We start from the raw sequence: 19122 nt of genomic DNA, 5'->3' as shown, positions 1-19122 counted from the left end.
TCAGTTGCAGTTCCAATTATTCCAGCCTTTCTGAATCCCGACAGGATGGTTGCGGTTGTCACTGAAGCCCATGCTTTGTCGATCCATTCAATGACTTCCAGGAAAGTTGCATGGCGCATTCTCCCGGTTGCCGTGAAGCTGTGCTCTCCATCCGTCATCCACTGCTCCCACAGGTTACGCAAAACTGACTTAAAGCTCCTATTCACGGAGATATCAAGTGGCTGGAGTATTTTGGTTAAGCCTCCAGGGATGATGGCAGGTATGGAGTTGAAAAATTTTAATTTATTTTTTAACTGTGGTGTGATGTGCGCTCTCATGCTATCCATCACAAGCAGAGCTTTGCGTGCTCTAAAGAAGCCATCCGGTCGCTTATTGTAGCACTTTGTAAGCCACAAGTTCATCATTTCTTGATCAATCCACCCTTTCTCGTTCACGGCGATTTCAACTGAGGAGGATTGGATTTTTGGCATGGTTTTTCGTTTGAAAATGACCATCGGTGGCAGTTTTGATCCGTCTCCACAACATGCCAGCACCACTGTGAAGTGTGATCTCTCATGACCAGTTGTAACGATATTCACACTTTTTTGCCCTTTCTCTGCAACACTTCGGCCCATGGGGATGTCAAAAGTGAGGGGGACCTCGTCCATGTTAATAATATGATCCGGTGTCACGTTGTGATCACTTACATGCTTTTCAATGAACGCGCGGAAACTGTCAACCTTGGCTTGGAAGTCCGCTGGCAATTTTTGGGACAGTGTCGTCCTAGCTCTGATAGAGAGGCGTTTGCGCTGCATGAAGCAGTAACACCAAGAAGGTCCTCCCGCACAGCCGTTTATATTCACCTCCCTGGCAACCACCTGGGCGTGGAGACGCAACTGCACCGTTGACAAACCTCTCCCAGCAGCACGTTGTTCAAGCACCCATGCGTGAACTCGTTCCTCCAACTGCGGCCACCTAGCTTGTCGCCCGCGATTAGCTTTCTTTGTTTTCTTCATTTCAGTAAGCGTAACCTCCGCTTTTCGCCAGTCCCTTACAAGTTTTTCGCTCACTCCAAACTTTCTTTCTGCTGCTCGATTGCCGTTTTCGGCTCCATATTTCACTATCTGAAGCTTGTAAGCCGCGGAATATGACTTTCTTTTCGGCGCCATTTTCAATCAGCCCTTCTAATTGGTGTTTTTAGATAACAGGTGTGACAGATAACTCTGAACCTCCAGAAACCGCGACAGATTCTGACGGGTCACAGAGTTCCCTGTAACACCTGTTATAGAAATGTGTAGGCTACTGTCTCTGCGCTCACAGATTTTGTAAAAAAAAACATATATAAGTCGCTCCGATTTATAAGTCGCACCCCGACCAAACTATGACAAAAACCGCGACTTATAATCCGGAAAATACGGTAAATGATACAGAATTGGGTTAAATTAACTTTTATTATGCTTTTGTTTTTTGTAGTACAGAACAACAGATAACACTTTTATGTGTTATCTGTTGTTTAGTAGTTACATATTAATATAACTGTTGGCATGTACATGGGCATTTATCTTGTGCTTTGGAAAGGGATACTCTGGTTTTCATCATTTCTTAAGGGAACTATAGCTTCTGTTTTCAGACAAATCGATTTTTGAACAGTATTATGGAACGAATTATGTTTGATAACTAATGTTCCACTGTACTTTTAAACTTCGGAAAACCCGTCATAACTCTGAGCTGTCGTTAAATGGGTGCGTCGTTAAGTGAGGACCATCTGTATATCCAGATAGGACTTCATGCCATTAGTAAATATTAGCATGCTTTTGACTGCATCTTGTCCTTGATACTCTCGTAAAGTGGCTACTACTAATAACACTGCAGTGCAGACAGACATACCTCAGACCCTTTGCTTGCTCATTTGCACAGCAGGTTGGCCCACCACATCGAAACATTAAGAACGAAAGAACGAGTGATGAATGTGTTTCTGACTGTCAAAGCTCCATCAGAGTCTCTGTGTTTCCACCACGGATGCAGAGCATCTGACAGCAGCTCATGCCTGGGTGACTCTGATCACCAGCTGGCTGTTCCTACAACACTGAGCCATCAGTCTGCCACACTGTCGGAAGTGTGCGTCTCCTTACTCAACACATCACATCCTACATTTCCTTTCGGCTGTACCCCTGCAGTGGGTGTAATGTGCTGTCCTTTCCAACATTTGTTAAATCAAGAGAGATGCAGACATGAAAATTAATATGAAGGCATGATTTGATTTGATTGAAAGTGCTGATGCACAACCTAGAATGAAAGGAGATGAATGATTTATCTCTAGCCACTTATTAGAGGACCTGGAGGTTGAAAGGTTTTGAAAGTTTTTATCTGTTACTTTATGAAATGCATTTACTTGGATAAAGTAGCAATTATTTAATTCATGTAGATTAGCCACAATTTTCATTGATTTAATTTTACATTTCATTCATTTACATAATCTGTCTGGCGCCATAGGCTGACAGGGTATATCTAAAGCAAATCATAAAGGCACTACTTTGTCATAATTTATGTCCCATAGAATTAGGATGAGAGTCGGCAACTCCAGTCCTGACTAACATTTTTAGCACGCTGCTTGAGAATCATGGGTATCTCCCATTAGGTGACTTTTGCTTTGATTGAGATCAAGTCTCTCAGGGCCAACAGTTGGGTGTAAGATGTTGGATGAGTTCCAAACAAAGAAACAGCCTTAATGCACAACTTATAATAGACCGTTACTGTTAGGGATGATGTTTAAGGTAAAGAGCTCTTTCTTTTCAGGGCGAGAGGTGGTGCACCCTGGATAAGCTGCCAGTTCAACACAGGGCCACACATAGACAGATAACCATTCACACACACAGTGTGGACAATTTAGTGTAACCAATTCACCTTTTGGTGGTGGGAGGAACCTGGAGAGAACCTACGCAGACACGGGGAGAACATGCAAACCCCTCCCAGAAAGGCCACAAGTCAGATTTGAACCTGTGACCTCCTTGCTGTGTGGCAACAGCGCTTACCCCTGCGCCACCGGGCAGCACTCTTTCCTTTCATTTAATGCGTATTCTCACTGATATCTGTGGTGAACAGGAGCTTACAGTTTAACTTTTGGTGAAAAGTTTAGAAACTGTTCACATTTTTTCTGTATAAGCTGCAAAAAGCTTTTTCTCTGCAGGGTGTATGAGCGTACCTTAGGCACTGTGTGGGAAGCATAGACATTTGCAATTAAGTCGGTCAGTGTTCCTTGAAGTGTGAAAGCGCTGGTTAAGTTCCATGAGCCAATCCACTAACTGGATACCCCGGGGCAGACTCAGAACAGGCTGGGGTTATTATGTACATGCCTTACCTCAGTGGTCCCCAACCTTTTTCCTGCCACGGACCGGTTTTATGCCGTGAATTTTTTTCACAGACCGGGGGGGGGGGGGTATAATTACATTTAAAAAGAGGAATGTAATCTTACCAATAAACTTTATATTATGCACTTGCAATAACACAACACCTACTCACCATAAATTGTTGTCCCAATAATTACTTGTCCTTCATGGTTTTTTGTTTCATAAATTCCACATTCTTGTTTTTTAATCCAGAGTTCTTGTCTTTTAATCCAGATTCTTGTTCTCTATGTCCCGAAGCAGATTTGAACCCTTCATTGCTCGTTAACAAAGCCAGTCAGCCAGTCAGCTGTTTTACCGAGAAACCCGAGTTTTAAGTCTTAGTCCTGGTTTCTCTTCTTGGAGGTCAACGCCTCCGCTTCTTCCTCCTCTTCTTCCTCCTCAGTTGGACTTTTTTCCTCGGCAAAGAAGCTCTCCAAAGACTTTTGTTTCTTTTTATTAATTTTCGCGAGTTCACGGCTGGGTTTTTTTTTGCAACGTATCAAGACGCGATTGTTACGTTGGAGAAAATCCGGTCGTTTTTCAAAATAAAACACCTTTTAGACGCTAATAATCGATACAACGGAAATTGTGTACGTTAGTTGTTCTTTCTTTGCGGCCCGGTAACAAATGCCTCACGGCCCGGTGGTTGGGGACCCCTGCCTTACCTGGACTGGGAACTGGGAACGAACCAGAGAGACTGTGACTGTGAAAAGGAAAATGTGGACAAGCTTCGATAGCCAGTCTTTATAATATGAGATGGGGAAATAGCTGAATAGATGGATGTGTTTGACCTTGTGGGCAACATATTTTATTTAGAACTGTTCACCACTGAAGCTAGAAAATAATACAACTTTTCTCTTTTTGTTGTTTTAAGCATTACGTCAGCCTATTCCTTTTTGGTTAAATTGATTTGTTTGTATTCTGGAAATGTATTGATTTAATTGTCCTGATTTAAATGCATCAATCAACCAAATATACCATTCATTCATTATTTTTGTTGTTACAGCACCAATGCCTTGTTATTTAATGATCTAACATGTAGGCTTGAGTGATATTGTACATTTTCCAACCAGCCATTGTCAACTCAATGACTAGTGATATTACCCATTCATGCAGTTGTGTGCACGGTATAAGTAAAATAAACTCACCCTGAAAAAATAAAGGTCCAAATGTTTATTAGCCTGTTTAAATTAAATCATTTTCATTAGTACTGTTAAAACAATTTAACTTAATTTCATTCTGGATTCAATTGTCTGTTAATTGCTGAACTTTTACTAGAATAATGTTGACATTTGAAACATTAAATTTTCTCCATTTGAAATATCAATGAAAACATCAAGGGTGGCATGGTGGCGCAGTGGTAAGCGCTGTTCCCTCACGACAAGGAGCTCACAGGTTCGAATATGACGTTCGGCCTTTCTGTGATGTTCTGCGGGTTCTCTGGCGTTTTCCCACCACCAAAAACATGCAAATTAGGTGAATTGGTTACACTAAATGGCCCATAGGTCTGAGTGTGTGCGTGTGAATGATTGTCTGTCTATGTGTGGCCCTGCGATGAACTGGCGGCTTGTCCAGGGTGTACCCCGCCTCTCACCCGTTGACTGCTGGGATAGGCTCCAGCACAACCGGCGACCCGGTAACAGACAAAGCGGTTCAGAAAATGAATGAAAACATCAAAGTGACTCCTTTAGGTTCTGGAACAAGTGCCAGGCTCATTTATAGTGATCAATATGCCAAACTGCTAGACCTGGGTACAGCCACACAGTGCAGACTGTGAGCAAAACCTTTCTTTGAGGCAACGTATATATTTTCTGCAGCTGCCTATCTAAGGATGTATATCTGGGCCTCTAGAATGTCAAGTATGTGGAAGGAATTTCATCTTATTGCTGAAAGTGTTATTTGCATTTGCTTTCATAGGGTAGCTAGCTTGTCCATGGACTGCTGGAGGAGCTCCAGTAACAGTGTGCAAAGCCTGCAAATGATGTGGAAAATTACATAAATATTGTCTCGCACCACTTGCCAGACCTAAATTCAGCAGCAGTTTGGAATATCAGCATCAGCAGATTGTCTCTTTGAGACACAGTCACAATTTTTCATGAAAATCTCTGATTTTCCATATCTCATAAATCTAACAGTGTCTGCTTAATTATGTATAATCATAATTATTTTCTATTACATGCATTCTGTGTGGAGTTGCAGCGGTGGGGGAGAGACGAGGTGTATACCCTGGGCTACACATAGTCTATTCTCAGTTACATTCACACCGACAGGCATTTACAGTCACCAGTTCACAGACATTGCATGTTTTTGGAATGTGGGGCAACAGAGACTCCCACTACCTCATTGTGCCACCCAACGTCTATCAGGATTCTTTTTTTTCATGAATTTAATTCACACAAACGTCTATAATTATCAGATAAGAGTTAAATGTAGGTAAACTGTTGTCTCTCTATTACATCTCTATTTCATTGAAATACACTCACTAGATCTGCCATCTTCAGACCATTTTCCTGAAATGGTGTTTTCTATCTTTGATTAATCAGAGGACCGTGCATTATGTTCTATGGGAAAGTACTTGCATGTGTTTAATGATGTCAGGATGAACATTCTTGCCAGGTTGTCAACACTAACATTTTATCCAGTGACCCTGTCTAAAAAGCAACACACAGCTTGATCTGTGAAATGGTTTCCATGCATGTGTCTGTCCTGTCTTTGATATTGGTTGTCTTAGCTTGAGTGGTTTCCAGTGATATTCCCAGTACAGGGAGATTGTGTTGGGATGACTGCGGTTCAAGAATGATGCTATCACGCATCAGGAGTGCTTTGCTGCATAGAAGTATCGTCTAAGTCATATACACACTTGTTTCTCCTCAAGAGTCCACTGATCTAATAGCTAAAGCCATGATCTGTGCTAACTTCACTGTTGAAACTGGTTTCCGTCATGATCCTTAATGAGGTTCTATGGACCGCCTCAAGGATATGCTGTTCCTTATCAAAGCCCTGGGTAGCAGCAACAAGCTCTTGTTAGTGTCTTTGGAAGGAGGAAAGCATGACGTCTCTGCTCTGTCTCCTATTTTCTCACGTTTTCTTCAGTATGTGAGAGGATATTTTCTGCCTTAAATATTGGACAATGTCTTTTTGCTTCAGGTGGGTGCAGAATTGTAACCTGACTCCAACTTTATGTAAATACTGATCTGTTTAGTTACAGATTGAAAATGAAGCAAAAAGAATAAATAGATAACCCATCTCTGAAAAGGTGACATTTTAAAACATCTATTCTTAGTGAAATGTTAGTGCCTCTATGTCACAGCAGTAGCAATATAAAAATGCTTGTAAGGATCAATCAATCCACTTGAGTTGTGGAGAGCCTTTTAAAAGTCTGCCACTCATTCACCGGAACAACTTCAAATGACCAGCGTGTTCTCATCTTTACCACCAAAGACGCTTATAGGCTTTAATAACACCTCTCTGGTTAGAATTATGTACTCGAAAGAAACTGCACAATTATTTTGTCTGCATTTATGCATTTATCATATTATACTTTATTACTCATGCTCTTCAAACATACCACTCTGAGAATAGAACATTAATAACTGATAAAGATGAGCATGTCTGCACTATCATTGTAAACATGGCAGGTGTTTTAAAGAGCTAATGTATGTGCTCAGATTTGTAGACAATTTCTTTGGGGCTGAATTTCTCAAGCATAAACCTGTATCACCCCACACTGACTTTCTCAATTTGTATTACAAAAAATCCCTAACATGGTGCTTGCATAATGTTTTACTGCTTTGTTTAATATTTCAGGTCCTTGTGCTTCTCTTTACATATGAAGAGCTCATAACTGTTTTTTTATTTTATTATTTTTTTCTCCTCTGCAATCTCCTACTAACCACAAGTCCATCATAATTTAAAACCAATTTGTAACAAAAAATAATGAAAAAAAAAAAAAACAGCAATCAAGTACTGATATTTTTTAGGAATGTTACATTTATTTTCCATGATTGTAATTTGATCTAAGGCAGGAAGAGGAGGATTTAGAGAAGGCGAGTAAGAGTAAAACGGAGTACGGTGTATGTGTAAATGAGAAGCTCCCAGGGGGAACAGTGAAGTTACAAGGAAGAGACGTAAAGAAGGTAGAGGACTTCAGCTACCTCGGGTCAACAGTGCAGAGTGATGGAGAATGTGGAAAGGAAGTGAAGAACCATTTGCAGGCAGGCTGGAACAGGTGGAGGAAAGTATCACGTGTGCTCTGTGATAGGAGAGTGTCAGCGAGGACGAAGGGAAAGGTCTACAAGACAATGATGAGTCCAGCCATGATTCACGCTTAGAGACAGTGGCTCTGAGGAAAAGACGGAGGAGAAGGAGGCAGAGCTAGAAGTGGAGGAGATGAAGATGCTGAGGTTCTCCTTGGGAGTGACCAGGTTTGATAAGATTAGAAATGAGGCAATAAATGGGACAGTGAAGGTTAGACGTTTTGGAGATCAGGCCAGAGAGGACAGACTTTGATGGTTTGGACATGTCCAGAGGAGAGACAGGGACTATATTGGTAGAAGGATGCTGAGGATAGAACTGCCAGGGAACAGGACTAGAGGTCGACCCAGGAGAAGATACATGGACATAGTGAGGGAAGACATGAGAGTGGCTGGTGTTGGGGAGGACGATGCAAAGGACAGGGTGAAGTGGAGAAAGTTGATTTGCTGTGGCGACCCCTCACGGGACAAGCCGAAAGTACAGTAGCAGAAAGTTGGTCTAAGGCTCATTCTGAACAATTGAAAAATGGAACATTCAGATATACAAATAGTAAGACGAGAATAAATAAAGAATATATCATGCTTATTCTGCTATGGTAAAAGTAGCAGTCCTATTACTCTCTTTTGTTTGTAGGTTAGAGCAGGGCTGTCAAACTCAATTTCTCCGAGGGCCACATCAGCATTATGGAGGCCCTCAAAGGGCCAGTTGTGACCGTAACAGTGTAAATATACTGAAATGTAAAATAAATGTAACTACTCCTTAACATGCTGTTAAATAACTGTATTTATGTGCAAATTGCATAGTTGTAAAAATATATGACTAGCTTATTGCTGTTATTACCTCTGCTGAGGCGAGCTGGAGGTTATGTAATCGCCGGGTTCTGTCTGTTAGCAAGATAACTCAAAAGGTTCTGGACGGATCTTAATGAAATGTTCAGGAAATGTTGGGAATGTTACCAGGAAGAGATGATTACATTTTGGTGACTATCCAGAAGAGATCCTGGATTCTGGATAGTACAACATCACTTTGAATCGTTCGTTAACATTGTTCCTCAATATCTCGGTTGATTATTGACCAATGTTTATGGAATTTGACACAGTCTTGTGGGGTGGGGGCCTCTGTCTCACAATCATGATAGAATCCAGAATGTAATCAGTTAAAAATCATATAAAATTTTAACATTGAAAACCCTATTTATGGATTCAGAAATCAACTCCAGTTCACTTTTACTTTTGGTTGATGAATAAAGATACCAAGAACAATTAAAACCTTTTGATGATAATCCAGATCACCATGTGGATGGTGTACATCCAATTAGGAGGGGAATGAGCTGCTCGGTGGAGGTCTGCGCTCTGAGTGCTTTTCTATTTATAACATTGAATCCCAGCTCTGACTGTCTGCATGTCGAAGTGTCCTTGGGCAAGACACTGAACCCCAAATTGCTCTGACCCTTTCCTTGCATGTATTTTTCTAGAAGTCTGGGCATCTTTGTTTTGGGACACAATTTTTCTAGTCAATGCTTATATTTTAGAACAAATTGAAACCAGGATTATGATTTTCACAGTCATAATCTGTCAGTTTTGCCTTCAGTACTTGTTACACTTTAACTAAGACCGTCTGCATTAATGCTACCGTTTATACTTCTCTTTCGCTGGAACTCATACAGTGTCACGCAATGGTTAAAATGAACTCCTTCAACTTGAAAAAGGTAAGTCAAGAGCCAAGTCGATGGGTTACTGAGTATATCCATGTGTAAAGAGGAAGGATGTCAAGTCAGGGAGATAAGAGGGACTGTGTTTGGAACAGAGGAGCTCTGGTCCCTTTGTTATATCATGAGAAACACAGAACTAAAGGTTTCAAAGCGCAGAGCTCCCTGAGGAAAAACTTACCCCATTTACAATCTGACGCTGCACAGATGTGTCAATGTCACCAAGAGCACAGACATTAAAGTATCATGTGTACGTGTGATCAATGAGTGGAGATGTAGGAAGAATAGAAAGCAATCTGCAGACTGAGGGCAGAAATGGAATTGAAGAGGGGCTGTGCAGAGATATGATGGCTTCCAGGGAGAATTCTTAGCTTTGGAAAAATAGTGGTGAGAAATAAGTAAAGAAAATGCTCACGATGAAAAACCCGTTGCAGATACTTGAGTTGGAAATGCAGATAACTGGGGGTTTACTGTACATATTTAAATATATAAGTTGCACCTGAGTATAAGTCGCAAGACCAGCCAAACTATGAAAAAAAGCAAGATTTATAGTCCGGAAAATATGATATTTCCTTTCATCCTGGATTATTGAACCCATGGGCAATGAGGTGTTAGAATAAGGATCGATTTGGCTTTTCCGTTCTACACTTCAAAAATCCTTTAGAAGTGGGATCCAAAGGGGAAATAAATCCCTCTTCCATATGTTAGTTTTAGGTTTTAGTGGTGATTTGCTTCATAAATTGGATTTTTATCCCCACCTCTTACAGTATGTATGCCATATCCATTTGCTTATTTATAAGTACATTATACTGTATCTACTGCTCTGCCTCTCCATGATGGTGATGACTGATAATGAGGCTCTCCGTTCCTGCCTGATTGATTAAAGTATAGAGGCTCCCTATTACAAAATGCAATCAGCCACTGGAGACTATAATTATTGGCTTCCCATTTCTATTTCATCTCATCCTTTCCCTTTTCAGCATTTTATTGAGTTGATTACCAAAACTTTGTGCTTGTATCCAAATGTATGAAGCACATGTAAATGTGATGTGTAGATTAGCTCTCTCCAGGGCTTAAGCTGATGCCTGCCCTCTGCTTACTTTCTTGTATGCATGCCTTCCTATTTTCCATGCTGAGATCAAGGGGAGCACTTTGAGAATTCACTCTGTGTACGTAGCCGTTCAGCATTGCTTCAGAATCAGCTTCACTCCAAGTATTTGTGCTCTATTGTTCCACGTTACTGACCACAAATTCTGTGCTTATTTGTGATTTCTTAGCTTTATTAGAAAGTTGACAACTTTTTCTATTGAATTGAGTGTGAAGAATTGTGTAAAGGCATCAATGAAAGGCTTGTTTTATTCCAGTCTAAGTTGCATTGATGGCAGCTTCCACTGTTGGCAGACAAGTCTTAATTAGTGGGACATTCCAGGCAATACGTTGGCACCCAGGTGAAGAGAGAGAGGGGGAGCAAAGAGAAAAAAATGAAGTGTGTGACAGTCTCTCCAAGGTGAGCCTTGTAAAGACGAGTCTTTCATCCTGGTCTGAGGGCTGAGCGAGCATAGATCACCATGGTGATAAAATTGTTTAACAGTGAGCAGCAAATGGAAGAACAACCTTGTTGCACTGATGCAAATCTCAATTATGTTTGCAGACCGTGTGTGGTTGTTCAAACAGAAAGTTATCTGGTTCATGAAGTTGTTTATGTATAGAATTTCATTTCAGGAGACACTCTGCACTTAATAGTAGAAAACATAATTTATTGTAAAAGAGCTTTTTCCAGGGTCCATTACATTTTAAAATGTTGACGGATGAACCTGCAGTAGAACAGATTATTTTACGCCAAATGGATTTGTAACTTGAACAGTAATTGGGATAGTGTTATTTCATACTTGGTACTTATTTGTAATAGTATTTGCCCCTGTGCATTTATTTCATGCGTTGTTTTTCATTATGGGGCTTAAATTGCACCGGAATGTCCTGTAATTACAAGCAAAGTGACTGTAATGAATGGCTCCTCTGCAATATAACATTGATCCTGTAGTAGAACCTGGCGTTCTGCGATTCTTTGATGCCTCGTTGTGTTTTTGTAAGGTGTGGGTAATCTGCTCTCTATCTGTACACCCCAGCAGGAGTGTTTATGCAAACGTCTCCCTGCGATACTGTGTGTAGCTGTCAGCTCAAATCAAAGAACGCTGCATCGTTCTTGATTTAGTTATCTATCGGTTTATTGTTTCTGCTGAAGTTTACTCTACACACATTGCTTCAAGCAAACGGCGAAATGTCAGCACACTCTCTCGTCTTTTCAGAGCAATATGCCTCAAAATCTCATCCATGTCTGTGTTTCTTCTGTACTTTTCATTGTTATGTACTCAAGTATGTTTCACATTGTCTTTATCTCTGTCTGCATCTCTGTTTACAGCAACTAGTTCCACAAAGCTGGAAGACCTGAGCTTTCTTGATGAACAGCGGAACACCCCACTCAGAACGTCCATTCGCCTACCCTGGCATAATACAGGAGGACGGCCACCTCAGGATGCTAGAGGTGACTGCTATGCAAGTTATCAATAGAGATACATAGGATGTTTATATAGGCTGTAAACCTTACCATCCATTGACATAATAGTAATTAAAACATGTACGCTTTGCTTTCCCCCCCTTCTCTTCAAAGTTACTGTCAAAAGACAAGAACTGCAGTATTTAAGGAAACTAACATCTAATTGGATTGAAAATGTGTAAAGTATTATGAGAGTGACATGGTTAGCATTGCTTTGGTTTCATGCAACAGTGTTAGTTTTTATGTGATATGTGCTAGAATTCATGAACAGCCTTCACATTAGATCTTAAATTCAGAGCTCAACTCTTACGGTCACTGTTGAAGCTAAAATCCACTGTACAAGAATGTAAAGGTGAACAAAGCCGTTCTTATGCTTTAAGTCTGAACCACTTACACTCGCACACCAGTGCAATAGAAAATACATTTTCTTCAAACATTTAGCTCAATGGAAAAATATATGTGATGCTTCCTTGGCTCGCTGCAAGTTTTCTCTTTCATATGTTACTAACTGCAATATTTCCAAGAGGAATCATACAAAGTACATTTTTGATAAGATCATGCATAATGTAATACAGTATATCATTAAATACACAAAAAAAAAATTCTTAATTGTGTGGTGAATGTATTCTTCCATAACTTAGACAACTCAGACAGTTATATGACACTTAAAGGTACAGCTCTTAGACATTTGGAAGTGAAGTAGACGTGGGCATCAACGCACAAGAGACACAGCCTTAGCCAGCACAGTAAACAACTCGGATAAAAATAAATAATAAAGACTGACAGCTAGTAGCTTACCACCACCAAGTATGGAGTGAATGAATAATGCACAATGTAAAGCGTCTTTGGGTGTCCAGAAAAGCGCTATATAAGACCAACGCATTACTAAAAACACTCTTAAGTCCACTCACGATGATTCCACTTTGTATCTGAGCTCCAGAAAAGCTCCAGAAAAGCAGATCAAGGTTTTAATGTGTATTTTACAATGTGGAAGATCAACATTATCAAATCTTTCAACATTTAAAGATAAATTAAATATCACACGATCACACACATTTACATATTACATCATTCCATCAGCATATTGCTCAGAGGAGGCTGAACTGCTAAAGCGATTCATGTTTCAATATTGTGAGTGTGAGACTGTGGCAAAAGTAATCACAAAAGCCAATTGAAGCTTATGTCACGCTTTTGTTTAATACGCTGCATCTCTGTTACTGCAAATGTTTTGTGATGAATGATGAGAAAAGGCTAATTCAGCCTTCTCCTTCCAACCACTTTCCTTTAGCTCGTTTCACTCCTTACAAACCCGTGGACATCATGCTCAAGCCCCTGCTGTTTGAGGTTCCCAGCATCACCACAGACTCTGTGTTTGTGGGCCGCGATTGGCTCTTTCTGCAGTTGGAAGATATCCTGAAGACCACAGAGTCTATGAAGAGTCATGGTGCTGTGATGGTGGGCAGTGTTGGTTATGGGAAGACAGCCATTATCTCCCGGCTAGTAGCACTGAGCTGCCACGGAGGCCGAATGCGTCAGATCGCCTCCAACAGTCCAAGTGCTTCACCTAAAAGTAATCAATTTCAGTGTTTTGCCTTTGGGAAGTTTCAACTTTTTTTAATGTTGTTATACACTTTTTTGTCATATTAGCCTGCAGAGTGAGAATGTGAAGCGAGGATGTATAAACAGATGCCTAAAATACTCCTCAGCTGATTTCACAAAATAGGGCTTTGAATGACTTGCAAACATAGATTTTATTATTACTTTTTTTGCAATTACATTAAATAATACTTATTCAAGATGGCCAACATGTTTTTTTACAAACACATGAATCTACATTTATTAATGCGGACTTGTGTGGTTTTCCAGGTGGTGGGGGACCAAGCACGGAACTTCCTCTCAGCCAGCCGCCACAGCCGACTCCACCTTCCAGTGCTACCAACACGCTGAGGACCAACAGCTGCCCGGGGACCCCCGAGATGCAGCGACAAAGGGAGGAGGCTGTGAAACGCCTGGCTGCAAAGGTACAACTTAAGCCAAGACTGTATACTGGAGAAGTCACATATTGAAGAAATCTGAAGGCAGAATAAAATATTTGTATTCTCCACCCTAAAATGACTATGAAGCTGTACAAAACTGATCATTCCGCCCCTCTTAGTTTCCCTTTTGTGTTCTTCCTGTGAATTCTTTCCATTTATTACAAATCACTAAGAGCAAAAAGCAAAAAATCCACTGGACTTGTTCAAGTTTGATTGAAGACATTCTGCCTCTCATCCAAGAGGCTTCTTCAGTTCTGAGAGACTGGTCGAGGGTCCAGATGCTTTTACTCCTGTTGGAGCAGAAAACCAGCAAACAAAGATTGATTCTTCGTTTTTTTGCTCTTTGTGATTTACCATGGCCTGGATGAGTGAGAACCTACACAGACATTTATTACAAATATGTTTATGATGTCTAGTTGCTTTGGTATGTAAGCGACACGGCTGCAGAAGGAATGTACCCAGTTGATTTATGTTAATATGATTGTGTATGATTTACGGGTGTTTATGTTCATTTGTTTGACATTCATTACATGAAATATGGCTGCTCCTCAGCAATCTGCTGACATGATGAAAGACTGCATCACCATTGGTTTTTCAGAGATCATTCATATCACAGACTTGTTTGAATTGAGTAGAAGACTTGAAGTTAGTATAAGTCACACGATGCGAGATTTGTTGGTAGCTGTTTGTGAAAACACAAAGTTTGCCCCTCCCTCGAGGAAGACAGTTGTGTTGGTCGAGGCAGAGGGTACCTGAAAAGAAAGAGCGTTGTTATGGAAGATAATGCAGTGAGTCAACAAATGAAAACATGATTCTTTCACGGGGCTTATGTTGTAAAGCACGAATAAACACATCTGTGGCTCCACACAGCCCTGCAGATTGTGTGTGAATGTTGCTGAATGCATGCTTCATGCTGCTTGCTGTTTGCTTCTGCTTAGCCTGTCGGGGTGTGGCCCCGGCTTGTGCCCGGTCAAGCATGTTGGTACAAGGACCTGTATCTGAGAGCAAGAAGGAGACTCAAAAAGTGGTGTAACATGGTTGATATGTCCTGATTTCACCTGTCTATTTTCCCTTAGTGCTACTTTCCAAAGTCCAAAGGTTGACACCAACAACATTTTGATCACAGAAAAATAATGAAAAAAATAATAATAATATTACAGGCAGAGGTTAGGACCTGGTTTTAAGTAACAATCAAGAGGAATTATATTTAAGTCTTTAAAGAATGTTTTTGGCGAAACTTGCATTGAATGCATTTGTTAATACAGACTTGGGGTGACGGGGGTGCAGGTGGTTGAGCGGCTTGTCCTCTGATCAAGAGGGCAGCGTTTCGATTCCGACTTCCGGCACATGTGCTCACTGTTGCTGTGTCCTTGGGCAAGACACTTCACCCACATTGCCTGTGTGAGCAGTGAATGTCAGTCAGAGGAGGTCAGGAGGGCCGATGGCGCGATTTTGTAGCCTTGTTTCTGTAATCTACCCCTTTATTTATATACTTACTTATACACTGAGAAGCAGTGTTGATGTCTGCAGCATCTCGGCATATAAATGCAACAGCAATGGAGTGGGAGGATATACAACTTCTGCTTAGGTCTTTAGTATGCCCTGTTAGCTCACAGGGGAAGGAATTTGCATTGTGTAGGGTGAAAATGGCGCATTACTATATGCTGCCATGGTAACGCATGAAGAATATAATCAGACTCTATCCCTGAAACATCACTTTTTTGAGTGGATTCTCACAATTCCTTCAAGATTCAAGATTTCAAAGATTTATTGTCATTGTAGTGCAACAAGATTATGTTTGAGCAGCAACACTGCATAGTTTGAAATGCCCAAACCCAGACACCCCATAATAATAACCCTATGCGTAACCCAATGTGAACATTTAGCCCATTATGACACCAGTGCAACACAATATAATAGCATTGGCAACACCAGATGGCCTATGAGAAATAAAACAGATCATGATATTTCTTTTACAAGGCAAGTTCTTTATTTTCCAAGGACATTTTAACACCTCAGTGGATGGTGAACAGTAGAGAGACAGCAGTTAATGAGGGAAGAGAGAAAGTTACTGACATTTAAAAAAAAAAAAATAATAATAAATGAAAGAGCCACAGCTGGAAAAAACACAGAAATATTGGTCCACTGATTTTTCACCTGTTTTGCACTACTAAGATATATTTTAACCTTCCAAGGAAGTAGGGCATTTCCATCTAATTTTTGTGACGTAAACAACACAATCTCAGTGCAAAATAGTTGCTATGTGCAAAGGGGTTGTATTTATTTGTTTTCTCTTCATCTCCTCATAGATTTATTGTAGTGCTGTCCTCTTTATTGTGGGCCAAACAGAGGTTGGAGGATATTTCCACAATTCTTTATCCAGTTGTGATCACAATAGGTTGTTAGACCAGGGGTGGGCAAACTTTTTGATTCGCGGGCCACAATGGGTTCTAAAATTTGGTAGAGGGGCCGGTCAGGAAAAGATGGATGGAGTTTTTGTGTGAACTAATATAAATGACATGTAAAAACAATTACATGAAAAAGATTTGGCCTTTTACAGGTAGCAAAGCATGAATATGCAAGGCTCATTGTAAAAATTACAGGGAAAAGGTCAAATGAATGAGGTTTAATTATAATACAACTTTATTTAATGATATAATTTGGACAAATTGGGCGGGCCGGATTAAATAACCCGCGGGCCTTAGTTTGCCCATGTCTGGGTTAGACCCTATCAGTACCTTCTCCGAAATGGACTCTGTATCACACATTCATTAGAGGAGCAGCTGCATGTAGCCGCTTGTGGATTATTAGCTTTATCTCTTGCGTTCATCTCATCCGAAGTCATTTTCCGACCATCAGATCTTACAAATTTGTATTCAACATCATGAAATGATCGCTAGATGTGCTGTTTATAAAAACATAGCCAGGAGTGCCAAGCGGTGACGGGCATACTCTGCAGGAGCTATTCAGTCCATTTTGGAAATATTGGAAGTCGCAGTGGATTTTAATAACTGCAGCATTGTTTTTACCTGCAGAGACTTTTAACAAGGAAGATTGGGAACCACTGCGTTTGAGAGGGTTTTTTTTATTCATAATGGCATTCACTCAATTTGAATACCTTTGTGATGGCAGGTTGTTAGCCCTTTTGATGTGTGACACAGCTTTCTAATGGGACTCTGTCACTGATCCTGCTTTGTCCTCATTTTTAATGTTACTCATTATATTTTTGCCTCCCTTTAGGTAGGACTTAGCGTTCTTGCCTTGTCCTCAGTAGTGAAATAGAGCATTAGATAACTGGTGTGCAGTTTGCCTTGCCAACAGGGAATGCTAAACTTCATGCATCAAATCGCTGACTTTATGCCGGTGAGGCTCATATAAAAGTCAAGGAAAACCAAGCAAAATCCCTCAAGCCAATTATTGTGGGGAAGTGTTTCCAGCAGCCGATTTTATATGCCTCTGTTCTCCGCTCTGTGGATGTTTGAATACTGATGCAACACTTGCCAGCTTCTGTCAGATTTTGTCAGATCTTTTCAATCATTGATTTAAATGGGGTATCATAAAAGGGGCACATATGCCTTCACAGTTTGTGGTTTATGACAAATGTTATGTCTTACTCCTGTGACATGTTTTTCAGCATTTCTTTTCAGTAAATAATAATAGTAAAGAAATGGTTGTGCCTGTAGATAGACCTGCAGGTGCACTGCAGAATGCTGCAACATCATTTGTTGAGACTGTCGCTCGGTGATGAAGCCGTAGTCTGAAACACTCCTCTACTCCAGCATCTGCAGTTTCTTTTTCACTCATCCAAAGCTCTTGTTTTTATACAAACAGCAGGTCACTCTAGTTGTTATTATTTGCCTGGGTTCTGAAGTCAGAACCATAACATTGATGTTAATGCTTAATGTGCCACTTTGGTATATTGCTTAACATAAATCTCCATGACTTGACAATTATTTATTGACTTAAGCATGTACCAACATTGTCAATTATAAATAATATACATTCAGAATTATAACTCAACAGTTGTGTTAGTTTATTGAATACCTGTCCTCTATATGACGGCTATGCTTTGGTCCAAAGGATTTGACTCATGCACTCTTATTGTTCGATAGGTGGAATTGCAAATAACCAACTTGGCAGTCCTCTTTGCAGCTACAGATGAAAGCCAGGCATTAGTCACTGAATTTCCCAAACCTGGTCTTCATTGGTGATGCGGTGATATGAAGCAGCAGGAGGCGTGAAGCCAGTGTTGGAACAGCTCACCTGTTCCATCCTCCTGCTGCCCTGGAAACGTGTGCCTATAATTTAAATCATACATCCCCATTCCAACTCTTCCCTCCTTCCCCATCTGTGTCCCTCCTTTTCCTTCTAAAGCAGACTTGACAAGTCACTTTGTGCAATGAATATAAAAAAGTCTCATTGCTGTATTCACAGAATTGATATAAATTGATAAACCCTAATGAATGCTCTGTTCTTTGTCTTAACACACCTTCCTACGTCTGAAATATCCATTTTTAAAATGTGTTCTGCCTGTCCCTTGTGTTCCAGGTTGTGGCGTATCACTACTGCCAGGCTGATAACACATACACTTGCCTGGTTCCAGAGTTTGTACATAGTATTGCTGCCCTGCTGTGCAGAGCACACCAGCTCAGTGGCTACCGGGAGCTGCTGTTGAAAGAGCCCCACCTCCAGAGCATGCTCAGTCTGCGCTCCTGTGTTCAAGACCCCATGGCTGCTTTCCGAAGGGGTGTCCTTGAGCCATTAGCTACTCTTCGTAAAGGTAATACAGCTTTCATGTTTGTTATCTACTTTTTATTCATTTGCTTTTAGTAACATGCACTTGTTCCACCTGTGCATACAAACATACCAGATAACATGAACAAAGGGAGGATTTGGCCGTCAAATAAAACTGCAGTCAACCAAAGCTCTTCAAAATAGAACTCTAAATAGGTGCTGCTTTAAAAAAAATAAAAAGTAAAACTATTGAAGGGCTTGTCCTTTACTCTTCCATCTACTTGAAACCAGGTCTTACAATATATTTCATGTTTGAGGACTTACTCTGGTGTTACCCAGCTTCATGTTATTTAATAAGAACAACACTCACCTTTGGCAGAAGTGGAAATTATGTAAAGGTGGTCCTCGCTTAACGACGGAGTTACGGTCCGAAGACCCCATCGCATAACGATTTCACCGTTCCACAAAACC

The 19122-nt window shown here is 40.6% G+C and overlaps 1 protein-coding gene across 1 annotated transcript in view; it reads left to right on the top strand.

The window, feature by feature from the left end:
* Positions 1–19122, top strand: part of LOC137912750 (protein TANC1-like) — an 87485-nt gene that overhangs the window by 45466 nt on the left and 22897 nt on the right. The window contains exons 7-10 of the mRNA XM_068756886.1: positions 11747–11869; positions 13170–13451; positions 13748–13902; positions 18466–18697. Coding sequence (XP_068612987.1) covers positions 11747–11869; positions 13170–13451; positions 13748–13902; positions 18466–18697 — 792 coding nt within the window. The remainder of the gene's footprint in view (positions 1–11746; positions 11870–13169; positions 13452–13747; positions 13903–18465; positions 18698–19122) is intronic.

Source organism: Brachionichthys hirsutus, unplaced genomic scaffold (assembly GCF_040956055.1).
Source record: "Brachionichthys hirsutus isolate HB-005 unplaced genomic scaffold, CSIRO-AGI_Bhir_v1 contig_790, whole genome shotgun sequence".
NCBI lineage: Eukaryota > Metazoa > Chordata > Actinopteri > Lophiiformes > Brachionichthyidae > Brachionichthys > Brachionichthys hirsutus.
This window is presented reverse-complemented; position numbering and strand designations above follow the sequence as displayed.